At 42.9% G+C, this 27,439-nt stretch overlaps 1 protein-coding gene across 11 annotated transcripts in view; it reads left to right on the top strand.

Annotated features, from left to right (window-relative positions):
• Positions 1-27,439, top strand: part of SEMA6A (semaphorin 6A) — a 180,289-nt gene that overhangs the window by 144,623 nt on the left and 8,227 nt on the right. For 3 of the 11 annotated variants that reach the window (XM_083464415.1, XM_083464419.1, XM_083464418.1), the window contains exons 17-19: positions 1,577-1,597; positions 1,740-1,790; positions 9,646-9,810. The exons of 2 other annotated variants lie outside the window; for them this stretch is intronic. In XM_083464415.1, coding sequence (XP_083320541.1) covers positions 1,577-1,597; positions 1,740-1,790; positions 9,646-9,810 — 237 coding nt within the window. The remainder of the gene's footprint in view (positions 1-1,576; positions 1,598-1,739; positions 1,791-9,645; positions 9,811-27,439) is intronic. 6 more of the 11 variants (XM_083464420.1, XM_083464421.1, XM_083464424.1 and 3 more) reach the window with 4 other exon arrangements.

Genomic DNA, 27,439 nt, shown 5'->3' on the forward strand with positions numbered 1-27,439 from the left:
GTTTTAGTCATACCCCCTGGACAGGCAGGCTTCCATGCATAGGAATGATCCCAGGCTGCAACTGAATACGTAATAGGGCCATCTCTGTGTATGAATTTGATTGCACCTATCTCTCCTCCAACGTGAAACTTATCCCATAGTTTACAACGAGAACATGATAATTTCCTGGTAATTCACAATTGGGAATTGGGGACCATGGCATCTTTCATTGCATTCCTCACTCTCATTTGGCACATAAATCTGAACAGAGATTGCATGCCAGATTTATTCTTTATGAATTCCACCAAAACTGAATGTAAGACTACTAAAGAGCATTTGAAATTCAACCATCTAGCTATACACCAACTAATTATTTTTAAGATGAATTTCTTACCGCAGCATGACAGGTTCTGGTTTTGTCATGCTGGCTCAAAGGAGCTAGGACATGATAGTTAATTGGCAAAGTTTATTATAAAGGCACCAGTCTTGCACCCTGGGTGAGATCGACCCTTTTGCATACAGCTAGTTATATCCTCAAGCCTGGGTCCCAGTTGTTTTGAAAGCCTAGGTGGCCCACCAAGATGCAGCACACAAACCTATCTTTATTTTTGTTGCCAATCCTGTCGTTCCCTTTATTCCGATCATGATTCGCTCATATGGTTTGGCACATTACTTGTTCCCTTTCTTCTTAAACTAAGCTTTGGGGTTCATACACACTTCCTTTTGTGCCTCTGCTTTTCCCTAAAGAAAACTGCTCTTTAGTGCTCAGTCAGAGCAAACAGCAATTCAGGACTGACATTTCCTCCAGTTGAGCACTAAAGAATGGAATTTCCTTGGGAAAGGAACAGGGCAAGGGGGAAATTGCTTGGACCCATGCTTTCTATTTATGGGACAAGCGGAAATGTGCCCTGGGTTATACAAAGAGAACTGCATGGCTACAGAAATTATCGTTACTAGTCAAGATCTCTTGATAATAAATAAACTCTGCAAACCAATCTCTAATTGGTTACCCATATGCTTTGGTTGGGGTTTTTTATTTTCTGTTTTAAAAAAGTTTCCCCACTCTTGAGGTTGAAATCTCTCAGAAAAACCAGCAATTTTATAATCAAAACTACAGTGTACAATAGCTGTGCAGTACCAAAGAGAGTGTTTAAATATTGATCCAAGAAGATTATGCCACGGCTTGAATGCAGACTTTCCTTTGCACTCTCCAAAGGCACTTTCACTTGACCATAGGGAGGGTTGTTCCTGGTTTTCCTATGAGCCCCCCCCCCAAATCCCTTCCCCAAAGGTGGTTGAGATGTCATTCTTCTCACCTACCTCCCCATGCACAAATAGAACTCCTATCTCCTTTTGGCATCCAAGAACCCCATGTTTCTCTATGCAAGAATAAAAAACAAGTTTTTACTTAAGGCAAGATTCAACTATCAATATGATAAAACCATATGAGAGAATCAGCACAAATAGAGAGTGACACTATACACATGAATAGCAGTAAGGATGTATGTGAGGTTTTGTGGACAAGACAACTTAGAACGATATTAGAAATAATTTTTTCCCCTTTCCCCTCCCTCTCCTTTCTCTTTTTTTTTTCCAGATTCGTTCGTAGCACTGAATGGTAAGGAAGTTCCCCTTCCACATTGTTTTAATACCTGTCTGTGCAGATCAATTTTGGAGGAATCATATATTTTACAATCTTGTCAAATATTTCCATGTTTTTATTGTTTTAATGTTTTGCCCTTATTTACTTTTCTTCATAGACATTTCAACTACTTCATCAGATCATGAAATGTCTTACACTACAGTGTATGGTCAGTTTTGGAGTTTTGTTTTGGTTTTTTTTTTAAATTACTCTTCCTCAAATCCTTGTGGTAGTAGTTCGTAGTTTCCATTCCAAAGTAGATGTAGTCCGTTTCATTTTGGGGCCTAGTTCACTAAACTGATACAAGATTCATTTATCTTACTCTAGCACAGTTATTTCAGTCTTTCCTCATCCACAGAAACCCTTGAAATAAGCTTAATGCGAGCTAAAGCCAAATGTCATGTAAATTCACATGCTTAAACTATTCACATGCAGAACTTTGGAAAAGGAAATTATAGGAGAGAGGAACAACTTCTAGGCAAAAGGGTATTAAAACCTGAAGTATATTTTTGTGCATAAAGTGACCAAGCTTCGTAGTCAAGTTTATGCCATCTAGTATGAAGAGCATCATGGTTATGTACTCAATACAAATTGAGATATGTAACATTTGGTCCAAAAGGTTGTAGGGTGGTATTCAGTTTAAGCCCTGCTCAGAGGAGACCTATTTAAATTAATGGACCTACGTTAATCACGATCATTAACTCCAGTGAGTCTATTCTGAGTAAGACTAGTTTTGAATACCACCCATATTATACAAAATCAAAATGCGCAGACAGTTAAAGCATGGCTAAATTGGGAAGGGCACATCAGGCCTCCATCCCAAAATGAAGCACTGGCGACAAATTTTGTATCTCCTACTCAAGGAAGGAAGGCTGAAGAGTGGGAAGTCCTGACTTAAATACTCAGCTACCAGATGATGATGATAAAAATAAATATGCTGCTCATCTGACTGGGTTCCCCCAGCTACTCTAGGCGGCTCCCAACAAAAAACAGTAAAAGCACAATAAAACATCAGACACTAAGAACTTCCCTGAGCAGGGCTGCCTTCAGATGTATTTTAAAAACCACACAGCTGTTTATCTGTTTGACATCTTCCACAGGGCAGGGACAACTACCGAAAAGGCCCTCTGCCTGGTTCTGTGGTTGGCCAAGAGAGCCAAAGAAATCCAGCTGAAGTTCTCCATTGTGTTGGGGCCAATTTTCCCTCAACGTATGGACAACAGTTGTCATTTTTCAGCCATGAAAAGCACAAGAAGTAGATGCTGCATTGGCAAACATATGGTCCCAAGCCCATGTTTGCCAAGGGAGCAAAAATAGATCAGTGGGCAACACTATCAGTAGAGGATCAATGGGCAGAAATATGGGGTGCTTAATCTTCTCCTCAGTCACTGGTTCGTTCTCTCTCTCTCTCTCTCTCTCTCTCTCACACACACACACACACACACACACCATATTCTGACCCTGGAAGTGCACCTGGCTGGGGGCAGGGAGATAACAAACTGGGGAAAATTCACAGAGAAGAATTGGAATAGCAGATGAGGAATTCTTACGTTACGAAAGAAACATGATGTTTCTTTCTTAGATTCCACTTCTGCCCTTACTGTGTAGCAGGTGAAGCAGAACTTGACTTTCAAAATGCACATGTACCTAACAGAATCAAAAATCTTTTACACATAAATAATTGTAAGAGTCAGCCCTTTTATTAGTAAAGCAAACCAATGTTATTTTTTCCTAAACTTGTTTTCCATCTGGGGTTACAATATTTGCAAACAACATTTGTGTCCTAGTATAATAATGAAAACACAGGAAGACCCATGGGGAGATATCTGACCTTTGTTTTGCATGGGGAGGCAGTATTTCATTTTAATACGGAACTTCCACTCTGTAAATGAGGAGAGAAAATGTTTTTCATGTTATACATCCAAACACATAGCATCAACTGAAGCATTATTGGAAATGATGTTGGGTTTTGGAAAAGAGAAAGGCACATGATCTCCCCCTATCATAGCGTTGACAAGAATCAAAATTATAATTTAAGCACTACCCCATAGCTTTTAAAGTCTTTGCCTTCCATCAACCAAAGCAATAAGCATTGACACTTATGGCCTGGCAAATTTTCCTAGCTGATACTAAAACATGTTTTGATAGAGGCTGCTTTCTGCTGAAATATATTTCCTTGGGTGGAAATCCCTCACATTTAAATGAAATTCCATTAGAAGGACCGAAGTTTAAGCAGTACTTGGAGGAAACAGGCAACATAATATTCTGTTGTGCATAATAGGCAAGCTTCCGGATTGTCAAAAAGGTGCTCTTCAGTTCCAGGGAAATCATTATTGTGATCAGAATGTAATATTTTGTAACTGGGAGGATGCAACATTTCCTCCCATACAGCATACTGGTTGCTATTGTGATTACTGTGTGCAGTGTGGCAGAGTGAGTGTCAAGCCACCCACAGATTAGATTTTATTTTAATTGACAACGTAATTAATGGCAAAGGGGGACGCGGGTGGCGCTGTGGGTTAAACCACTGTACCACTTGGGCTTGCCAACTGAAAGGTTAGCGGTTCAAATCCCCGCGATGGGGGTGAGCTCCTGTTGTTCGGTCCCTGCTCCTGCCCACCTAGCAGTTTGAAAGCACGCAGTGCAAGTAGATAAATAGGTACCACTCCAGCGGGAAGGTAAATGGCATTTCGGTGCACTGCTCTGGTTCGCCAGAAGCGGCTTAGTCATGCTGCCCACATGACCCGGAAAAACTGTCTGTGGTAGCAGACAAACGCCAGCTCCCTCAGTCTTTAAAGTGAGATGAGTGCCACAACCCTAGAGTCGTCCGCGACTGGACTTAATTGTCAGGGGTCCCTTTACCTTTAATTAACAGCAAACAATAAAACACCCCATCCCATGGGCCTGCACATGCGTATGTGATGATATATAATGCTGCTAGAAATCACCCCACCCAAATAAAGCTCTGGTGGAATAGATGTTCCACTGGCAATGTCTTGCCAGTCAATCAGGGGAAAATGGAGCATGGATAGGCCTCATCCAGAGCTCCTTTGCTTCCCGAGCACTCCCACGGAGTGCTGCATCCACCATGGGGGATGGCGTAGTTAATTTCTTCACATTGTAGTCAATAGTAAGAAAACGTAGGAGCATTCTGCTCTGCCTACGGCAAAATGGCAAAGCGGTGGATGTGCTTGTTTCATCAGTGGATCTGCACACTGCCACTTCCGAAAATGCACAGTAGGATATCTCTGTGGGTGACAGAGGAAGATGCCTAATATGCTCCCAATTGCCAAGGAAATGAATGGTTTTCTTCACTTCCTTGCTGCTTTTTATTTTTATTTTTTTGCCAGTTCAGTCTCTGGGTTGTTGTTTTTCCCCTCTCTTATCTGCCGTGACAGATAAACTCCTGCAATAATTTACATAACAGGTGATAAAATTGAAAAGACTTAAGCATCTGACCTTTTCATGCACAATTGTTTCCCATATCCAAAATAATCATACCAACCATGTCAAGCACCTGTTCTGCCAAAAAGTCAAATACACATGGCACAGGGAAAGGGGAGAACAAAACAGGCTTTCTTCCTGTAAAATTTTACTCTCATATGCATCAGTCTTAGAGAATGAGGCCCTCATTTTGCTGCTGCCACATCCTGTCTCCCTTTGTGGTGTTGCTTTAACTTTCCCCATTCATTGTCTTACTAGGTTGTTCTCTAGTCGCATAACTGAAGAGTGTGTAGAGCATTTTAATATCTGCCATCTCTTAGAACAAATTGATAACCCGTCTTAACATTTTCAAGATCCTTTCCGTGAAGTCTTCTGTTTGCATCCAATTTCTCTTCTTTGTATACTGTTATTACAATGACAAAAGTTTTACAAATCGTGAATGTGGTATCTTGGCAAGATGCGTATTTTTTAAATCAGGCTCAATTTTAAAACCCAAAAGAATTACAGTTTTAAAATTGAAGCTGAAAAAACTGGTTTGAAAAATAATGCTATGCTGGTGGTGATTCAAGCACACTGTTTAGTAAACTTTCAAAATATAGTAAAAAAAACCATTTTTGCAGAATATATTTTTCCTTCTGAGAAATTAAACGGAAGGCATCTTCTGTACTTGATTGTATATATCTGGTTTTCCTGTAGTCTAGATATTACACAGGTGGGTGTTTTGTTTTTGCTTTTTAAAAAAAGAATACTAAGGACTCCACGCTATCGTGACCATAACCTCAAGTATCCCCATTGCCTTCAATTTACAGTTTTGCAGTGAGCCATTCTGCTATCTAAAAGAATGGCAACACATTCTAAAGAATAGGAAAGCACAGCTTAGTAAAGATATATACTTTTCATATCCGGGGCCAAATAAGAATTCACATAACTGTCCTAGGAAATACAGTTGTCTGAGATCCTTGGGAAACCAAACTCTCTGCCTTGTCGGCAGTTATCTCAATGGATCATTGAACTGGCTTAGCAAATGGCGGTTCTTCATATCCTGTATCAGAATGCAGATAGGCAATGAATGTGGCACAACTTTGGGCTAGGCTAGAGCTCCAAGGGGGTAAGTATTGGCAAAAGAGGTTGTTTGCTGTCCCAGCTAGCAAGTCCAAAGTGTAACCAGCTAGAAATTTCAAGACCTGGTGGGAAAGAATAGTATGCTCTGGTTTTTTTGGCATTTGTTCACCTCTCAAACCGAGGTGAAAGAGAATTTATCTTGATTACATGTAGCAAATCATTTCTCAGTGTGCAGTAGACTAACATATTAGTAACGGAGTGAATAGGCTGATTTTTGACATTTCAGTGAAACACTTTCTTGCCCTACTACCATCTGGTACCCATTAATTATTATTTTTTTAACATGGTTACAGCTTTCCATTATCAATGAGTTCTCCACATAGTTGAAGCATATGGTTTGGGAACACTTACTGCAGAGAGAATGTGTCCCCTGGGCAAATATTTTCCCTAGATTACCGTATTAAGAAAAGGTTTTCCTTAACCATACGTACAGCTTAACCATAAAATGGCCCCTCTGAACGCATCTAAACTGAAAAGTATCTGTACTGGGATGTGGGTGGAAAATGCATATTAAATCAAAGCATGAAATGCAACTGCTATTTGGCAATGGTTCCTTCTAGTCCTAATACCTTTAGATACAACTAATTGCTTTATTGTGCTGAGAACTGCATTCCTGGTCAAGTTGAACAAGTTTTTGTGATGTACAAAAGTAAACAGAAGGTTGGGCTGCCCAGGGGAGGAGATATATCAGTAGTCCTCTAATTGCAGGGAATGAGCATGAAAAACTCGAGATATAAATTTCCATGGCTATTCACTGCCTCAGTGTTGGGGGGGGGCGGTTACTGCTTATAGATGACCATGTTGCTAGGGAGTATCTCTTTTATTTTATTTTTTGCAGCAGTCCCAATTACAGAAGCCAAATATGTTTCCACCGATTTTATCTACATTCAAAGCAAGCAGTGTATGAAACATGCTGATATCAAGATCTCCAGAGATTTTCCTTCTCTGTAGACACGTTTAGGCACCCTGCTATATTCCCAAATGCCAAGAAAACAAATGGGTGGGGTTTCCCCCCCCTCCTCTACCCCGCTCCAATTAAAGGAATTATTATTTTCAAAGAATATAAATTTTAAAGAATTCTTTTGGAAATCCTTAAGGCAACTCCTAAGTTTTCATTATTAATGGGCACTGGTGGAACTGCACTCCCTGTCATGATAGATAAAGAATAATGCAGTGCCCATGTCAGTGCAATTCTCCAGCCTGGGGTACATTCCTATAAATTAATCATGTTAATGATTAGCTGTTGCAACTGATAGCTCCAGCCACAGTAAAACACTGAATCTGACCTGCTTTCCTGCAAACTAGTTACAAGTACGAGAGCATAATATATAAGGGGTGGCATGAGTTCCTAAGCCACCTTGCAGTCTTCATGTGGCTGAGAACAACAACTCCCACCTCTTTCATTCTGCTGCATTGAGTAGTCCCTACTCAAGGCAAACACATCCTCCGAGTCCTCTCCTTCCCCTGCTGACCCTCCCTGCTCCTTTTCTTCTCCCCACACAGTATATAGCCTTCCCCCACCAGATTTTTTGAGCCCGTGGTGCTCCTGGCTGTGCTACCACTTCCTGATCGTCCCTTAGCATAGGTGTGAGGAACTGGATCTGGTCAGTGGGCTTGATCCTTATACACACACACACACACACCTGTGGACCAAGTTTGCATGTCAACAGCAATGATGAACGTGGCTTGGCTGAAACAGCCTCGCAGGCCAAAAATTCCCCATGGGCTGGAAATTCCCTTTGCCTGCCTCAGAGGCAGGTTCTGTTGGCCCAAGTGACTTGGGGATGGGAATTCTGCCTGTCCTGTACAAAGGCTTATGATCCCCAAACAAACAGTTTCCCGCCAGGCTGTGGTCCAGGACCCATGTGCTTCTGGAATTCCATGTAGCTTTGATGGCTAGGATAATCTTTTTTTCAATTGCATGACCTTTTGAGTTCCCTGTTCCAGCCTCCTGGAAAGTTGGGAACCTGCTCTTTTGTACATGCCAGTGTAAGTTCTCAGATTGGCTGCTGCCGTGTACTCTAAATGGAAGGGTGCCTAGGAAAGCCTGCAGGAAGATTTAATGGGTACAAATGCACCTGTTTACTTTCTAGTATGAGTGGCCAAGAGAGGAGACTTAATCCCAAAATTCCAGAAGGAGTATTATCTAGTTATTGCTTGGTGACAACCAGACCCATAGCAAATCACTGGAATCTCCTATATCCCATCACAGATTTTCCGAGATCTTTTGGAGCAATCTTCCTCCACATTTCATTCGTTTTTGAAGTGAGACTGTTTGGCAACAGAGAGCACAAAAAATACCTCCCAGTCTCTTTCTGAGTCCTTGGAGAGCTGCTGTTAGAGTGAAGCACACTGGGCTAAGTGAGCAAAATACTATGGCCTGATATAAGGAAACCTCCTTTGCAACACTAGAATTCATATCCTAGAAAGGCTTGTGACAACACTTCATTTTTGCTTTCAATAAGAGACTGGTAAAATCTTTTTTTTATGGTTTGTCTTCATCTTTTTCTGCTTTTGCATTTGATTATTTTTCTCATCTCTCTCTCTCTCTTTTCAAATTATCCAACCACCATGGCTGGTGTTTTGCTTTTCATAAATAAAGTTCCATTGTGGAAACTGCAGGAGACACAAATCACAAAGATCTCCTTAACCTTGGCAGCAATTTTCAGCTAACCCTCCTTGCTCAAGGATTAGCTTTTGCCATCCTGGTGCCCTCCACATATTTTGGACTACGTTTCCCATCCGCGCCAGCTGGAGGAAACCAGGTTGGCAAAGGCTGCTGTAGATAATCCTGCCACTCTTCTCAGGTGTTGGATCACAGCTTGCTGAAAATACATGTGCAACTCTTTGACTTTTAATAATGTATGTCAGTTGTTTTCAACCAGTGTCCCTGGGCACCTTGGGGTGTCTTGAATGATGGTCAGGGGTGTTGCAGGCAACACTGGCCTCTGTCCCTCTTTCCTTCCCTCCCTCCCCTGATGCCCTCTCGTGTCTCTGCCTCCCAAAGGCTTGCACAGCTGTTTGTTGCAGCAGCCCTGGCTACAAACTCCCCAGGCAAATGGTGCCTCTGGGGCTGGCCAGGGGGTGCTGGTTGCCAGGAGCTGAGGTGACTCAGAGACCAGGGGTTGCTGCGGCAGCTGCCCGGAGGACTCCCAAGGAGGAGGGGAGATGCGAGGTGGCTGAGGGAACACTCCACAGGGGAGCATGTTTGAAAAAGGGTGAGAGGCTGCCAGCTCTGCAGGCAAGGGGTGACACAACTGGGCTCCTGAGCCCCACAGGGGTGCCGCAGAAAGAATGTAGTTGGTTAAGGGATCTGTGGACTCAGAAAGGTGTATGTTCTTTCATTGACCCTGAAGGTTCAAATAATGCACACCCTTCAAGGAAATGCCTTTGGAAATGTTGCTTGATGTCAGGCTTCTTCTTCTCCCTTTCCCTAACTATATTTATGATGCAAACAGGACACTCCAGTTCCCTTGTTCCCAGCACTACCACTTCAGACTCTCCAGCCCAACAGGGCTATGACGCTAGGGGCCGCATGCTCGATTGGAAGGATCCGGTTGGCTCGTCTGAAAACACAAACCCCTATGTGGCCGTCTCATCCCATAATCACCAGGACAAGAAGGGTAAGGCCTTGGAAATCATTCTTCCTGTGGTGGCGAGGGAGGGGAGCGGCTGCAGTGTAACTGCTTCCAGCTGGAGCGCAGCAACTTGCAATAAAAACTCTGGCCCTATAATTAAAAGCTTATCACACACACAGGCAGAAAGCAAAATAATAAAATTTTAAAATTGGGTTTCGGCTGCCCAGTGACTCAAGAAAACCATACAGAACAAATGTGAGCGTATAAACTTTGGGTGTGCTGGAGAACAAGACTGGGGAGTTTTAAGCTAGATGAGATGATGGTGATAGGAGATGACCTATGTGCTTTACATTATTCACCATTCCGCACTTCCAACAGAGTGTATGGAAGTACTTTTGATGTTTAATTCATTTAAGCTGCATGTTCAAGCCACTTAGTAGTGTTACAGAAAATCCCTTGAAATAAAGGACACATTCCACCTGGAAGTTCCCCTGTACAAGCCCAGTTGACATTAATAACAGCCTGCAGTGCTCCCATTCATGTCGATAAGGCTTCCTGGTGGATTGTGCGTGAAGAAACAGGGCATATTGAGCCACAAATAGCTGTGGCAGGAACGGTTGATGCCATTGTAATTGTCCTTTCTTTTCTCTTATCATTAAAAAGGTACCCATATTGTCAACATTTTGCTGTTTGGTAGCTCAAATATTAGTTGTTGTTTTTTTAAGTGCAACTTTACAGCGGGACAAGTGCCAGGTTTCTAAGTTCTTCACTAGAAGTCCCACCCACCGTTGTGCACTCTCTCAGGCAGCTAATCATAAGGCTGCAGTCTTTATTCCATTTTCTAATTAAACATTAGAGTGAGGGCGTGTGTCCACAATTCCAATTTATAGTCCCCATAATTGAAACGGCACACCTTTGAAGCAGGGGCGATTAGGCACTTCCTATGATATCCATCTTTTGCCAGTTGCTGCAACCTTGGATTGGCTATTTTCGCATGCAGTGTGATCGCAATCACAGATGCTCAAATCTTGAAAGTCGTCCAGTCCAGCTTTTCTAATGCTTCTCAACAGGGAGCTTTAGCTTCATCTGTTCTGTCTGTACTTTTGCTACACTCAGTACCTTTCATTTCAGTGAGAGTTCCCTACACTACTCTGGTTGAAGTGGCTTGAGCTCCCAGCTTAAATGAATTAAGCAACTAGGTTCTTTAATCTTCTCAGCTGGGGGGAAATGCTTTCTTTAAGGTAGACTTTAGGACAGAATCCACTACAACGCTGATGTCATGCAGCTTCCCTTAATTTCAATAGGAATCCCACGGGCAAAGAATAGGGTTGCACAGCTGTAGTGCTCAGATGACAGCTTTTCGGCGAGGAAAGAGCACTTTGGGTCAAATTTTTCTCTAGTTTAAATTAAGGCAATAAGTTTTTCTGCAATTTGGGGTGCAGTTCTGTCCCACTTACCTGGAAGCCTAAGTTCCATTGCCCTAAATGAGGCTTGCTTCTGAGTAGACACGTCTGGTAGCAGGTATTGACATCTGTGTAGACATTGCATGGTACGTCCATTGATTATCAACAAACAGTGATGTCTACTCAGACATAAGCACCATGGAGATCAATGGGGCTTACTCCTAGGTAAGTGTGTAAGGTTGTTGCTAATTTTAAGGACAGAGGAAAAAGTTAATTGGTTAATGAAAGCCTCCATTGTTCATTCTTGAAGCCCTTTTAGTTAAGGTCAGTTACTCTAATGGGCACTTTGGTTTATCCAAGTGTAAGTTGTTAAGTAGGGATGAGGGTGGCGCTGTGGGTTAAACCACAGAGCCTAGGACTTGCCAATTAGAAGGTTGGCAGTTCGAATCCCCGTGACGGGGTGAGCTCCCGTTGCTCGGTCCCTGCTCCTGCCAACCTAGCAGTTTGAAAACACGTCAAAGTGCAAGTAGATAAATAGGTACGTCAAAGTGCAAGTAGATAAATAGGTAAACGGCATTTCCGTGCGCTGCTCTGGTTCGCCAGAAGCAGCTTAGTCATGCTGGCCACATGACCCGGAAGCTGTACACCGGCTCCCTCGGCCAATAAAGTGAGATGAGCGCCGCAACCCCAGAGTCGGCCACGACTGAACCTAATGGTCAGGGGTCACTTTACCTTTTACCTAAGTTGTTAAGTAGTTCCTTCAGTATCTCAAGAACAGCATCGATGTTGTATTTATTTGTTTGAAAGAGGTATACACCACTCTTCAGCAAATCTTCCAGGGAGGCATACAAAACAGAATTTAAAAAAACACACAGTAAAAGGACTAAAATAATAAAATTGTCTTTGCCTGGTGCTGAATGTTAATGTCAGGCAAGCTTCCCTGAGGTCCCACTATGGAATGGGATGTCACCAGGCACATTATCTCAAATGTTGGAAGCACCTGAAAGGAATGTCTTTGAAGATTACCTCAATACACAGGCATGTTTGTAATGAAAGAGATGTTCCTCTGTTCCCAAGCTATATGGAGTTTTATACAAGCACTTTGAATTGTGCTCATAAATAGACTAGAAGCAAGTGAAAAGCTTTTCAGAACTGGTGAGGTATGTTCCACCAACTACTCTCCGTCAAGCCCCTTTTTTTGGAACTTCGGTTTCTGAAAGTAATTCAAAGAAAGCTCTACATACAACACATTAGTCAATCCTAGTTGTTCCTAGAGAATTGAAAACACGAGTGGAGCAGATTTTAGTCGTATGGATATTTATTTATTTATGGGCATTCGGTTAAAAGGAGGGATGATGATGATAATAATATACATATTTTTCAAGCAGCTGATAAATCTCTAGTTTAAAAAAAGATCTTTCAGAGTTGGTAGAGTGCACTTGTTCTTTGTGGTTTTTGAGACTGCACAACAGTTGACTGAATGGGCAAGCAGACCTACTTAAGTCATATTGCAATCTCCTTCCAAATTTCAAGGCAGCCCCCAGCGTAAAGCTGACGGGCTATGATTGTTTTCACTTGAATTCTCCTAATGATGAGGTTACCAGAGAGACTTTATTAGCACTTGAACGTGCGTATTTAAATATGGATTCTTAGGGGCCTAATTAGGAATATGATCAAAGCTGGAAGCAGTCTATACACGTTAAAGAGGGTGAAAAAACAATGGTGGCAGAGGTGACTGCATGGTTGTTTACCATTATCACATATCTGTGTGCTGTCTCTCCTTCCCTTGCCCCCTTCAAGCCAAGCTGGCGCATAAAAAAAAACAACTACTGATATTCCAATTATTATTATATGAGGGCAAAGGAAAGAGTTGTTATGCAATTTTTTTTTTTGAAAGAGAGCATTATGCTTAATCTTTCCTATGTTCACTTTGGTTGTGGATTTATTTTCCTTCACAAAAGTTTTCTTCCTGCCTTATATTTTTATTTGACAACATGCTTTCTCAGTTTGTTTGGGGTTTTTTTGTTTTTTTTTGGTGGTTCTGTTGTACCTGTGGAAGGTGCTTTTGCGCTCTCTCTCTCTTTCCCTCCTACCCAAAAACCGGACTTGCCTTTTTAATTGTACTAATTCTTAAGCCACTTGCTGCTTGGTTTTCAATGCCACTGACGCCTCGATGATGTCACATCCATATGTTCCGCTTTTAATTCAGTGCAAACATCTTGAGGGAATCATCTTGAGAAGAGATGCAAGAAATGGGGAGGGGGGATAATTAAATGGGTTGACTCATGGGAATGTGACATTTGTGTGCACCGCAGCTTTGGTAGCTAAATATACTCCGGAACTGCTGTTTGGAGAAACCTCACAATTCCTGCCAAGATCAAAATGTGGACTGCAGTGCCTAGCAAAGAGGCTGTGTGCATTGCCTGCCTTCTGGCCTTATGCATTTTGGCCACTGAAAAATATATTCCATTTGGGATGAGGGAAGGGAATTTGACAACAACAACCAACAGTTCTTCTCCACCTTTGCTTGGCAAAAATTTGCAGCTTTTTCTTTTTGCTCCCTCTTTTTTGCATCCCTGCACAAATACCTTTCCGGAGTATGTTTCTGTTTTCTTTCCTTTCTTGCTGTGTTTGCAGTGTTAATTTAATTCTGTGTGTTTCTCACCTTTTTACAAAAACCAGTATTTCTCACATTGCAATCTAACCTTCCCTTCTGCTGCCATTGTACATAGTCTCTCCCCTGCCCTCTCCCATGGTAGAAAATCCTTTCTGTGGAATGTTCCAAGGCTGTACCCTCTTTACTATAAAGTAGTATTACAGTGCTGTGTTTAGAGATCTCCTACTAACCAAAAGAATATAAACAAAGAAAATGGAGTAATTTTCTCTAGCAATAACAGGGCCTTGCCTCCTTCATTGCTCCCCCACCCTTCTTTTCTGCCTCTTTTCTTCTTTAGAAATTCCCAATAAATTTCAAGTCTCAGATTCATTTTGTCAAAACAACTGTTCTGTTTTAACTCTGTCATTAGCTGTCTAGAACCTCTCAAGCTATCCCTTTTTAAGTTAAAGTGTTGAAAACTAAACACAGATGTGGCTTTCACTTCATTGTTTTTGCTAAAGTTGTTGCATTGTTCATGTCATTCAAAAGTGGGGGCAGAATGGTTTGTTCCATTTAATTCGTGAGTTGCTTTTTTTTTTTAGCGGTACGTGCGTCACTTTTCTTTGCTCACAGTACTCAGTTAAGGAAAACCTCTCTCTCTGGTAAAGTGATCCTGGGCAGCCTCGTTTCTCTTGAAAACGCAGCGTTAATCATTCCTCAACTTACAATTCCTTAGAAAACGAGAGAATAACAGTGCTTCAGAATAAATGATGCACTCCGAGTCTGTTCCCACGTTCAGCTCTGCCAACTCATTTCCACAAACTGCTATTTATGCGAGTTGTTTACCCTCTTGAGCAGTATGATGTTGGAGTCCCAGACTCACGCGATCCCATGATTCCAAACTCCCATCAAGCGAAAAATGTTCACAGGAGTAAGTTCACGGCTGAGCAGTGATTTGTGAAAAGGAGCACGCGGCCAAATGGGGAAGATGATTCTCTGTTTATGGCCACAATTACACTGTGAGCTGCCTTGAGGGCCCCGGAGAGCTGAGAAGTCAGTTATAAATATACAAACAACCATAAATATTACAGAGCCTGCATCAAATTTAGAAAGCTACTGATTGAAAAAGATTAGTCAGAGACGTACAGTTTGTTTTAATAATATTGACAAAACTAACATCAAAGGCAACTAGAAACCACATTTATTTCAGCATGCACTGCTCATTACAAAAACCTGGCTTATTTGCATCTCAAAAAAATAGAGGGGGTGTTGCAACTCACCATCTAACTGGGTTTCAGTGACGCTATATTGCTGGGAAATTTTAAAAAAATCTGCAGTGAATGGTTAATTCAGATGCTACATTCCTCACACAGAGGCCCTAAAAGTGCTCCTTTGTAGTGGCACACCAAATAGGAGGCCAAATCTTTGTGATCAATCTGTTAAGTAGATTGCCCTGAGCTTATGGACCTTTCCCCTGCTGCCCATCGGTAGTGTAGGACACTGTGGTAGAATCCCACACACACCAGCGTGTTCTGTGACTTCTACCCTGCGTTGGTGTAGTGTCGAATCAGCCCTAAGTTCCATGGTGCCATCAGTAAGTAAACGTAAAGGAAATAGGCAGTATCACTTACAGTGTTTCTACTGTTCAAACCATAATTTAATCAGTGTTGATGGACTGCTAGATAGCACTCAGAAGACACCCCAAAAGCCCAATTACTATGTATTACTAAATAGATTCAAGGACTTTGAAAGAAAAGGCCGTATATTACCTGTCGTTGTTTTTTAAAAGTTGTTGTATTCTTCTGCTGGCAAAGAATCCTTCACTAGGTTTCCACCAAAATGGACTTGGAAGTGTCCTCCTCAGCTGAATACCCTACGGCCCACTGAGGCTCTGGGTGTAAACGATGAATGGGCAAATGATGTTGAAAAGCTGTGTCAGTTCAAGTAGCAGCTGCATAATCAGTTCCATCTTTTGGGGCCAGGAAGGAGCTCTGTGCCTAAGACACATATGGCTGGAGCCACTCTCATTTTAGTAAACCATTCTGACAACCGACATCAAACGCCAACCCTTGAAAACGCGACATTAAAGAAAAAGGCAGATTCTCTCCTTTGTTGAGCTGGTTTTACGGCAGTGTATTTCTCACGCTTGGGGTGATGGGGTTTCCAAATAGCACAACATGGCAGAATTAGCCCTGTCTGTCTCCATTTCCGCTGTTTTCCTCACATCTGGCAGAGGCCTGCGACAAAAAGTAAGAAATTTTGTAATTGTAATCTGAGTAGTATTTCATACATGCAGGAATTTTATTTATTTATTTGCTTTCTGTGAGGAACCTCATTTTTTAATACATTACAAAAGTTCTGTATCCTCATTTAGATCCCAATAAAAATACTTCCCACATTTGAAGTCTGACCTGTATAAAGCCCTATAGATTATGCCCCCTTAAGATACTCTTTGATGAATAACCATCAAATTATTGAAAACATCCTTGTTTATAAAATACTTATTATTCATGCGTGTCATAAAAGGAATTTTTCAAAATTACACTGGAGATTTAAAGATAGTTTTAAAATGAAAAGTTTCTATGAGTTGATAGGAAAGGGATTAAAGTGAAATAACGAGAAACCGATGAAAAATGAGATGGAAGCAGTGTCCTTCCAGAGTGTGCACAGAATAGTTGCATGAGAAGTTTTGTTAAGAGATAAAGAGGAAGAGCACTAAGTATCAGAGTATTGAAGAGTGACAGTTATCAAAAGCCAAAAAGGACTATCGCGTTGCCACACTATGAGTCAAAGCTCATTCCTTCGTAGGAACTGATCCCGATTCAAAGTGTGCAAAGCAGTAAACATATGTTGAGTGTGTGTATGGTAGCAGAACGTACAATGTTGTTCAACCACCACTGAATCACCATCTTGCCCCATAGTTAGTAGATTTTTCACAACACAAAACTGATTCCCAGAAGCAGATTTATTCCATTAATCCAGGGCTGGCTTCATGATATGTAAATGCATGTGAAGTCAGGGCTGTAACTTTTTTATATATATATAAAACAAAGAAATATGCCTTTGTGATCTATCAAAGCAATATCCGCACCTAGGTGCACAGATTCATCTAGCTAAACCAGGCATGAATCTCAAATTTGCAGGTCAGTTTCGTGCATCTTTTTTTTCCCTTTTTCACTCTGGCAACTTGTCAAAGGCGAGCACAGAGCATCTAGAAAACAGCTCAAATACTTGCCTCAGTGACTGACACTTCAGATGTTTGATTCAAGTCCCAGCAGCTGGGCAGGGTTTTCATAAAAAATGGACCTGCTTAATGTCCTTTGAGCTTTGAGCAAAATGGCAAAGAAATATGAGGCAGGCAAACAAGCACTGGAGCGATTGAGCCGTCTTTGGTGACTGAGCAAGGTTGTCTGCTGTTTGAAATAAAAGGAGCAGGGCCTTTACTAAGCAGCCATTTATCCTCTTCCTCCAGCCAGTCTCCCAAATTACTCTGGAGATAGGCTAAACTTGAAGGTATTCTGAAGTGTGTGCTTTGCCTCTAAATGTGCTTGCTTCCCATAGGAGGTCCTCACCCCCAAAAATATTATCAGCTTGTACCTGCTTATTGATTTTTATTAATATACCGTATTTTTTGCTCTATAAGACGCACCAGACCACAAGACGCACCTAGTTTTTGGAGGAGGAAAACAAGGAAAAAAATATTCTGAATCTCAGAAGCCAGAACAGCAAGAGGGGTCACTGCGCAGTGAAAGCAGTGATCCCTCTTCCTGTTCTGGCTTCTGGGATAGCTGCGCAGCCTGCATTTACTCCATAAGACGCACACACATTTCCCCTTACTTTTTAGGAGGAAAAAAGTGAGTCATATAGAGCAAAAAATATGGTATTTCTGTTCCACGCTTTACTAAAATGGCCACAGGCTGGTCTACAAAAAAAGGTAATATAAAACAAAACACACTGTAAGTAAAACCATTTTTTAAAAAACACGCCACATAAATTACATCATAATATACTTTGCAGCATCATAAAAATGACTTAACCCATTAGCCTGTAAAAGCCTATCCAAAAAGGTGAGACTTAGGGTCAGGCCAGCTGCTTTGTAGATTGGGTTCTAGGAGATGTAGTTAACCCTTCCCTTCCCAAAGCTGCCATCAGCTTGGAAGGGGGAAGAACAGTATCTATACTGGTTTCTCCCAACCAACTATCCATTGAGGTGTTAGCATATTCAGACGGGCAATTTACATTTAGGAAACGACATTGGAGGAAGCAGTTAAAGTCTTTCTTCCCAAGCAACTGTCCTCATCTCATGTGGCTTCTGACTGGCAGAACAAATCGGTGATGCCATGTACCAAGTCTAGTTTGACTCTTAGTCAGTGTGGCGCCAAATGCGAACCATGACATTCAGTGATTCGGTTCCATGTGTTTAAATTCCATTTATTTCAAGGACAGGAAGTTCCATAAACACTTAATTCAAAGAGAGCTTCACCTTGAGTGACTTGTATCCATACTGAATTAATATTCATCCCATGGAGCCCAGCAACAAATAATTGTTTAGCCATCCCAGCTTATGCTACTGGCAACACCATGGCACATGTACAAATCTGGGGAGAGGAAATAATTTCCTTGTTCGTATTTAAAACCCTTTAAAGGCTGTAACAACATGAAAAGAATCACTGAGCATATTTATGCTGTTAAATTACTGCTGGTTTACACTTAAATGGAAATATTCTTATGGCTATTTGAATAATTCATCTTTCTTGTTAGCTTTTTATGGAATGTGTTTAGCCTCAATGATTGCATTACTTAATCAGTGCTTGTAATAATTTTATGACAACCTAAATTCTGGTGGCCCCCAATTAAGACCCATCATTTTCTGTAAATTCTAAGTGCAGTGTCAGAATTTAGCATTGTTGTAGGACACCTGAAGTCTCAAGACATCACCCGATTAAGGTTCTCTAGAGGGCAAAATTGGATTTCTTCACCAGTTCTTAGATCCTTCCATACAAAATAAGCCAGTGAAATCTGTTTGCAAGTTATCAGTTTTTATTCTGTGTTTTTAGCAATGATGGGCAAGCGTGGAATTGCTTAACTGAGCAGGCAATTGCTTCGGAAATAAGAGTAACAGGCTCCACCCCTTCTTGCCCTGTATGCTTTATCCTGTGTTGTTTCTCACAAAATTAAAATGGGGATGGCACGTTTGCCCACTTGAGGACTACACTAGAATATATTTACAGCCTGATCCTAGCAAACAAACATTAAGACTGCAACTGCCCTGTATCACATTATTAACCCGTTAATATGAGTGAATACAGACGACTGTGCAAGTAACCACTTAGTAAGCTGGGCACCTGCATCGCCCTGCCTAGTGGTAAGGAGAATTTCAAGTGCAGAAATAAAAGGTTTTCCTCACCCCTTAGCAGGAAAAAAGCATCAGCAAGATAAAGCAGGAGACCAGTTTACCAAATGGCCATGTTGTGGTAAGGCATGTTGTGGTATGTCATCACTTGCCAAATAGCTGTGTACTCTTTATAGTCACTTGATGTCTGTTATTCATGCTAAAGGTTTTCCTACCATCGTGGAGCAATCAATGACATCGTAATGATATTGCACTGGCATCATTCCCGATAGATTTAGGATTAGGAAGGAGAGTCAGAAAACACCAATAGGACCCCATCATCTTGCAAAATGTAAGCCCATTTTTCATTCCAAAATGCATAGCAAGTTATTAAAGAATGGGGAGATTATTATTTTTTTATCCTCCCTACGTCAAGGCCGAGGCTGACCCCAATGCAACCAAAACGTGCTGTAGATTCTAATCCTTGTGCTCTCGTTCTTGGCATTCTCACTCATCAGGGCCAACAAAGATTGTGTTGCGGACAAGTTATGCCCCTTCCCCCAAGGGGCAGGATCTTGTCCCCTGACCTAATACTGCATCTTTGAAAAACAGGATGTGGTCAGGGACAAGCAGGTGCCTCTGTTCCTTACCTCCAACTTGGACCTGGTGTAGCTGGAAGCATACAGACTGTCTTTACCTCTTCATCTGTGAGGCAGCTGGAGCGCCAAATATTCCACAGGGACGTGCCCCTCAGTGCCCGCTACCCGTCTGCAGATTGGCGCCAAATAGGAGCAGTGGAGATGCACCAATTTAATCTTCCTCTGGCAGGCATTTTGCAGCTCCCAGCTTCCTGACAGGTACAAAAACAAGGTGGCTTTGTAGCTGGTTGACTGACTAAACCCAAAGACTGCTCACTAATGGTCCCTCGCCATCCTGGGGAAAAAGTGACAAGTGGTGTGCCACAGGCCCTGTTGTTGTTCAACGTCTTTATAACCAACTTGGATGAAGAAACTGGGGGGATGCTCATCAAATTTGTGGATGACACCAAACTAGGAGGAGTATCTAATGCTGCAGAAGATAGAACCTGGATTCAAGATTACCAAAACATATTGGAGACTGGGCCAAAACTAACAAAATGAATTTCAGTAGGGACAAGTGTAAGGTTCTGTACTGAGGCAGTAATAACCAGCAGCATAATTATAAGGTGGGGACACCTGGCTTAACAGTAGTACATGTGAAAAGGATCAAAGGGTCTTAGTAGACCACAAGCTTAGCATGAGTCAACGGTGTGATGCAGCAGTGAAAAAAGCTAATGCTATTATGGGCTGCATTAACAGAAGTAGAGTGTCCCAATCAAGGAAAGTTATAGTACCACTCTACTTTGCCTTGGTCAGATCACATGTGGAGTACTGTGTCCAGTTCTGGGTGCTGCCCTGACAAGCTGCAAAGTGTGCAGAGGAGGACAGCTAAGATGCTGGTCTGAAAACCAAGCCTTATGAGGAATGATTGAGGGAATTGGATATGTTTAGCCTGGTAAAGAGGAGACTGAGAGAAGATATGGGTAGTCAACTTCAAATATCTAAAGAGCTTGCAGATGGAGGAAGCTTGTTTTCTCCTGCTCTGGAGGCTAGGAGAAAGGCAATTCCAACTAAACATCAGGAAATACTTTCTCACAGTAAGTGTTGTTCAACAGTGGAACAGACTCCCATGAGAGGTGGTGGCCTCTCCTTCCTTGGAGGTTTTTAAGCAGAGGTTGGATGGCCATCTGTAATGTCTGATCTATTTGAGATTCCTGCATCACAGGGGCTTGGACTAGATAACCCTCAGGGTCCCTTCCAACTCTACATCAGGGATGAGAAACCTTTGGCCTTCCAAATGCTGTTGAGCTACAGCTCTCATAAGCCCTGACCTCTGGCCATGCTGAACAGAGCAGAAGGCTGTTGGAGTCCAACGAGCAGCACAGGTTCTCCATTCCTCTATAGCTTGAAGCCAAATATATTCGTTTGGCACTCAGCAAGTGTAGAACTAAAGCAGATTATAGGTGTGCGTCCATGTTTGGGCTGGGGAGGCAGTGGGGAGCATCCTTTCCCCCCTGTAGCTGCAGTGCTGAGAGGAAGCCTTGGCTCATCTCACACACCAGAGCATGGCTGATGGCAAGGGAGCTGAGCAAGATAGCTAAACCCTGCCACTCTTTAAACATAATGTTTCAGCCTCAGACCTTTTTTTAAGGCCTGCAAACAGCACTCTTCTCATGGTGAATGCACATTGGGGGAAAGCAGGGTTGTGGCAGTAGGCCTCAGTAGCAACCTAGACACCTTCACACAGCATTTTGTATGCTCCCTAGGATCATACAAGCTGTATGTGGATAGGACCTTTACAGATGGCAAAAGGGTCAGAGGGTCAACAAGAGGGTCAACAGAGCATAGGCTCTGCTTCCGGCCTATGCATATTCATTTCAACATATGAAAACAAACTCTGCATGCTTGCACTTAGGGGCAGATCCATACCATATTGTAATGGGTTTGAGTTACTCGTGCGTAAACTGTCCCCGTTGGGGAGCTTAATTGCCTGGGTTAAACCGTCCTGACTGCACAGCCCATCTCAGCGTGGCTGCCTCAGTCGCTAGCAGAATCTGTCTGTGGGTGTTTCTTAAACCTTTTCCAGCATAAAAGCTGTTTGACTCCCAGTCGTCTCCGCCTCTCACTGCGCGGGAGTCTTCTGCGCAGGGAGGGCGTGGGCAGTGGAGGACCAGTGCTCTCCTCACTGATGTCTAGGGAAGAATCCCAGAGCTCTGCCTCCGCTTCCCCCATCTGGCCTCCTGGATCCCTGGTGTTACGCCAATTTCCTTCCCCCTCTACCAAGCTGCGTCTCCCCCTGGTGCTGGTACCTTCTCCTTCAGAATCGGGGAGCCTCTCCTTCTCCTTTCGCTCTGATGTCAGTTCCCTGACACATATGTTAAATGTACATCCAACACACATGCATGCAACTTCCCCCAAAGAATCCTGGGAACTGCAGTTTGTTTTGGGTACTATACATAGCGTTTCTGTGAGTAGGAAACTGCAGCTTCCAGGATTTTGTGGGGTAAACTAAGGTTAAGGAGGTCAGGACTACCAACGCAATTCTTCTATGCCTGTTGATCCTGTCTCCTGTCCATAGGTTGCGGTCATGGCTTACCACCACAGTATCACCCCCTCCTAGATGTTCAGTGTACACACATTCATACTGTGAACAGTGTCAAATGCTACTCTTTAGCTCTTTAGTCTACTACACATATTAATCTCCTACTTAGACCTCTGTAGTCCAGGATACTTTAGTGCCAGGTTATAGAATGGGCTCCCAATATTTTATTGCCCATTTTGGTTCACTTTCTCTTTGGACCCATTCCAAGAGCTTCAAATGTGTGGGGGGTGGGGATGCCTAAGATAAAATAGCTTATACATGTCATTAGCTAATCCAGTAGCACAATACCAACAAAAGCCTTGGCAAATTTTGTTCCTCTCGCCCCTTTCCAACTCATATATACCATCCAATCAGGCTTTGTTCCAGTGATGGCCATGGTTCAAAGTATTTGCCAAACACAAACATCTCATTAAGCAAGCCAACAGCAGTGTTATTGACGGACACTAGATGCAGGAAAGGCATTTGAGCAATCTGCTAGCAAAACGCTGGAAATTTAATTTCTGGCTTCGTCTTCTAGCTGCTACTCTATTGTTGTTCTAGGCCTATAGACTCTGTCAGCATGGCACAAAGCAATTGTATCTTTCGCCACTAACCTTTTAAAGGTCTCCCGAGATTTAAGGGATCACAACACAGATTAAACGTACACAGAACAGCACACTCCTACCAAGACAACATCCAGGGTTTTTCTCCATAAAACATTCATGCCCTTTCAGAGCCATAGTGCAAAATTTGCAGAGGCTTTTCCAAGGGCGTTTTCCTGTGTTTGCTTCAATATGGGCATCGGAAGAGATGCCTTAGGCACAGTCTCAGCAAGACTCAAGATTGATTTTTCATGTTAGTAGTCCTCTTTGAGTTGTATACTCCTGGATACAGCTTTCACCCTGATTCATAAAAAACCCTCCCGTGCTTAATCTTAAAATTATTATTATTATTATTATTATTATTATTATTATTATTATTATTTATTATTAATACCCTGCCCATCTGGCTGAGTTTCCCCAGCCACTCTGGGCGGCTCCCAATCAAGTGTTAAAAACAATACAGCATTACATATTAAAAACGTCCCTGAACAGGGCTGCCTTAAGATGTCTTCTGAATGTCAGATAGTTGTTTATCTCTTTGAAATCTAATGAGAGGGTGTTCCACAGGGCGGGCCACTACCGAGAAGGCCCTCTGCCTGGTTCCTTGTAGCCTCACTTCTCGCAATGAGGGAACCGCCAGAAGGGCCTTGGTGCTGGATCTTAGTGTCCGGGCTGAACGATGGGGGTGGAGATGCTCCTTCAGGTATACAGGGCCAAGGCCGTTTAGGGCTTTAAAGGTCAGCACCAACACTTTGAATCGTGCTCGGAAACGTACTGGGAGCCAATGTAGGTCTTTCAGAACTGGTGTTATGTGGTCCCGGCGGCCACTCCCAGTCACCAGTCTAGCTGCCGCATTCTGGATTAATTGCAAATTAATTAAATTTGCAATTAATTAAAACTAAATACTTTATGTGGATTCTTTGAAACAATGGCCCCACCTTTTTTCCAACTTGTCATTGCATTAGTCCGTTATTAACTAGTGAAAATGACTTCATAGGATTTCCAGAATTAAAGAACTCTAGTCAACTTCCTTGCCCCAAGGCAACTTACGCTGTTGGTGGGGGTGGGGCGGGTGTCAATAGGCAGGGCCCCAGATATCCCGCCTTTCATGTCAGCACAATAGTGGTGGTTTAAGGCAGTGTTTCCCAACCTTTTTTGGGCAAAGGCACACTTGTTTCATGAAAAAAATCTCGAGGCACACCACCATTACAGCCCCGTGACGTCAGCGCGCAGCGTCACGCCGGGAGGGACGCACGAAAGTGTAAGTTTCAATTTTTTCCCCTCCCCCTTGCCTTCCTTCTGTGCCAACCGCCAAAAAGCCAAGAAAAAAGCCAAGACTTTAGGGCAGCAGGTCGACACGGAAGAAGCTCCTACCTAAGGACAGGTGTGACGGCCGTGTCCTCTTCTGCCACACTTGGCAGCCCTGCCTCACGGTCGTGACTCCCTGATTTCTCCCTGCAGGTCGAGCGGCACAGGCAGCCCAATGTGTCCAGCCCAGACACAAGCCCCGCTTCCCCACTCTAGATCCTGAATGCGACCAAGTGCTCTGGACTCCCGAGCAGGGTGGGAAAGAGGACTCGCATCTGGTAGCCTCCGGGCTCCTCGCCTGCTCGAGGGATGGCATTGCAGGCAAGCTGCCGGCCGTCGCCATCGCCGCCCCCTCATGCGAGTGGACCTGCCCGGAGTGGTGGGCCGGGGGAGGCTCGCTCTCTGTGGGGATGTGGCCCGCATGCGCGGCCCCGCTTCCTCCTGCCCAGGGCTGAGCTCCTTACCCGCGATCTCGGTCTCGCGCACGCGGATCCCACTTATTCCGAAGTTCGCGCCACTAGCCGGGGCTCTCACACCGTGCCAGGGCGAGGCGGCGCGGCCCACTGACGTCATCGCGGCTCGCCGCCGCCCTCGACTTCCCTGTTCCCTCCCCTCCCTCGGGTCGCCGTGGTTACCGAGGACTGCAAGCTGCTCGGGCGAGCGTGGGGCATTAAGTGGGAGAAGGAAAATTAAAATTAAAACTCGCCTGAAGGCCGCCTCTCCGGATATGAAGCTATCTTTCGAATTTTTTAATTTTTCCCGCGGCACACCAGACAACGTCTCGCGGCACACTAGTGTGCCGCGGAACAGTGGTTGGGAAACACTGGTTTAAGGGACTTGTTGCATTAAGACAGACAATATGTAAATGCAGAGTTTGTTGCCAGTTTAGAGGGCTCAAAATATATGCTGGGTGACACTGAGAGTTCAAAGTTTCACAAAATGCTGTTTCTTCGTTGCTATTTAAAAACTGATTAGCCATATTCCCATTCTTAATTTTGTAGCGATTGTGAGTGGGAATCAACCCACACACACAAGAGAGGTACATATGAGTCTCCTCATATGAATCTAAGCATGCAGAAGTCCTGCTGTGTTCGCTGGGACTTACCTTTAGATCTGCATGCATCTGGTTGAAATCCAAGGGTGTCAGTGGAAGCTTAGGGTGTATACTTCAGCAATAGTGTGGGGGCTGCACCTGTTATTGAAAATTTAAATTCCTCAGGTTAACCTTAACATAGCTAATCATATACTTCATTATTTATTATTATTACCACATTGTACTTCCAACACATATTAAAATACTTTTTAAAAAAATAATAGTTATATATTTACTCAGAAGCAAGCTCCACTGAGTTCAAGAGGGGCTTACTCCCAGGTAAATGGGTTCAGGATTTGCATCCAGTTTGACAATGAACTGAAGTGAAACAGGAGCAAATTAGTTAACCCACGGGGCTCTTTGATCCCATTAATAAGTTGTATATTTACAAGGCTTATATCTCAGGATAAATGCTTAGGCCAAGAAGATGTGCAATGCAAGAGCAGGTAACACTGCTGATTCTGTAACGCACGTGCATTGTACTTCCAGATTAAATTTTGGGGGGTTCACTGAAATTATTCAAGGTCATGGAGTTGTTTTAAGAGAAGGGATGCATAATGCCCTTACATTCCTGCCCCATCCACTACCCCCCACCCAGCAAAATCTGTTCCCTGGATTTACTTCAGGCTTCAGATTCTATCTTGGAGATAAATTCATCCAACAAGAGAGCATGTCTTTTATTATAATATTGCCTCAGAGAAGCAAGTTAACCTCCCGGCAACCCTGTTCGCTATCTGTCTCCAAATACACAATAAATACTCTCAGTGGCACGTTCTGCGTATTTGATTTTCCACCACTAGACTGCATCAATCTCTCATCATTAACTCCTATAAATCACACTTTTTGAAACGGAGGGGACTAATTCCAAGAGCCAAGGTCTGCCTTTCAGTGGGTTTTTTGACAGCTTATTAGCACTTTCCCAAGAATCTCAGAGGATGTTCTTCATGGGGCAAATGCCTATTAATTAGCTACCTGAGATATTTAATCCAAGGGTTGGGTAATTAGTTCAACCTGTTCGCATTTTGCTTGGCTTAGTGTAATATAGGAGGGACAATAAATATATTTTAAATACGTTTATTAATTGCACTCTCCCTGCCCTTACACAACTATGAGTGCCGTGTGGATTCCGAGTCCACAGTGTCATCTCATAAGCAGGGGACAGAGGCAGGCATGAACTGACACTGTCATGTTAAACCAGGGTGATTTGTATCATCCGCTGAACTTTGGTTCCCTGTTCATGATAAAACACCGGACATTTGGTTCACACCTTCCTTCCATCCAATTTCATGCTGGGCCATGCACTACGGGGAACTGTACACACTAAAAACACACCCAAAGCACGTTCTTCTCCTTAAAGAATTCTGGGCCCTGTAGTTCACTCACCATGTTACAATTCCCAGCTATCCTTCACAAACTACAGGGCCCAGAATTCTTGTGAGGGAAAGAATGTGTTTTGAGTTTGCTTTTTAAAGGTACACAGTGTGTGTACAGCCACTTATCCGTTCACAGCAGTTCCCTATTCAATTTTTAAAAGGCTGTTGGGATTAAATAAGTGTCAGGCACTCTTACGTTAAACCAAAAGAGAGAAACAGAAACACTTGCTATTTCTTGGTTTTAACTTCCATTGCACATAACAAGACTCAAATCTGTTTTAAATTCACACATTTAGGAAGTCCCAGCCTAGCGGGGGACGGCAGGGAGACTTGGAAGTGATATTCAAGTTTCCTGACATGAAATGATCTTAGGAACACATGGTGCTGAAGGCAGCACTGAGTTTCAGAAATGATATGATAGCAATTACAGCTCCACTATAGGGATGAATGACGCCAGACAATAACATTTGGGGTGATACTCAACATTAGCCATACTCGATGAGTAGGCCTGATGGAATGAAGTCCACTGACAATCAGTGGGGCTACTCGTGAGTATGACTGGATATCACCCATAATTCCAAAGGCGTTCACCACAAAAAAGGAGTAACTGCTGAAACAGCAAAGCTAACAGTTAATAATAATAATAATAATAATAATTTTATTTATATCCTGCCCTTCCCATCCAGAACCAGGCTCAGGGTGGCTAACAGCAATATATATATAATACATTAAGACATAAAATTCAGCAATCGACTGAAATACAGCTTATAATCTGATTAAAGTCAAAATAAGATCAGATGGCTACCTG

The sequence above is a fragment of the Podarcis liolepis genome (genome assembly GCF_965112155.1).
Source record: "Podarcis liolepis genome assembly, chromosome: 11".
Taxonomy (NCBI): Eukaryota; Metazoa; Chordata; class Lepidosauria; order Squamata; family Lacertidae; genus Podarcis; species Podarcis liolepis.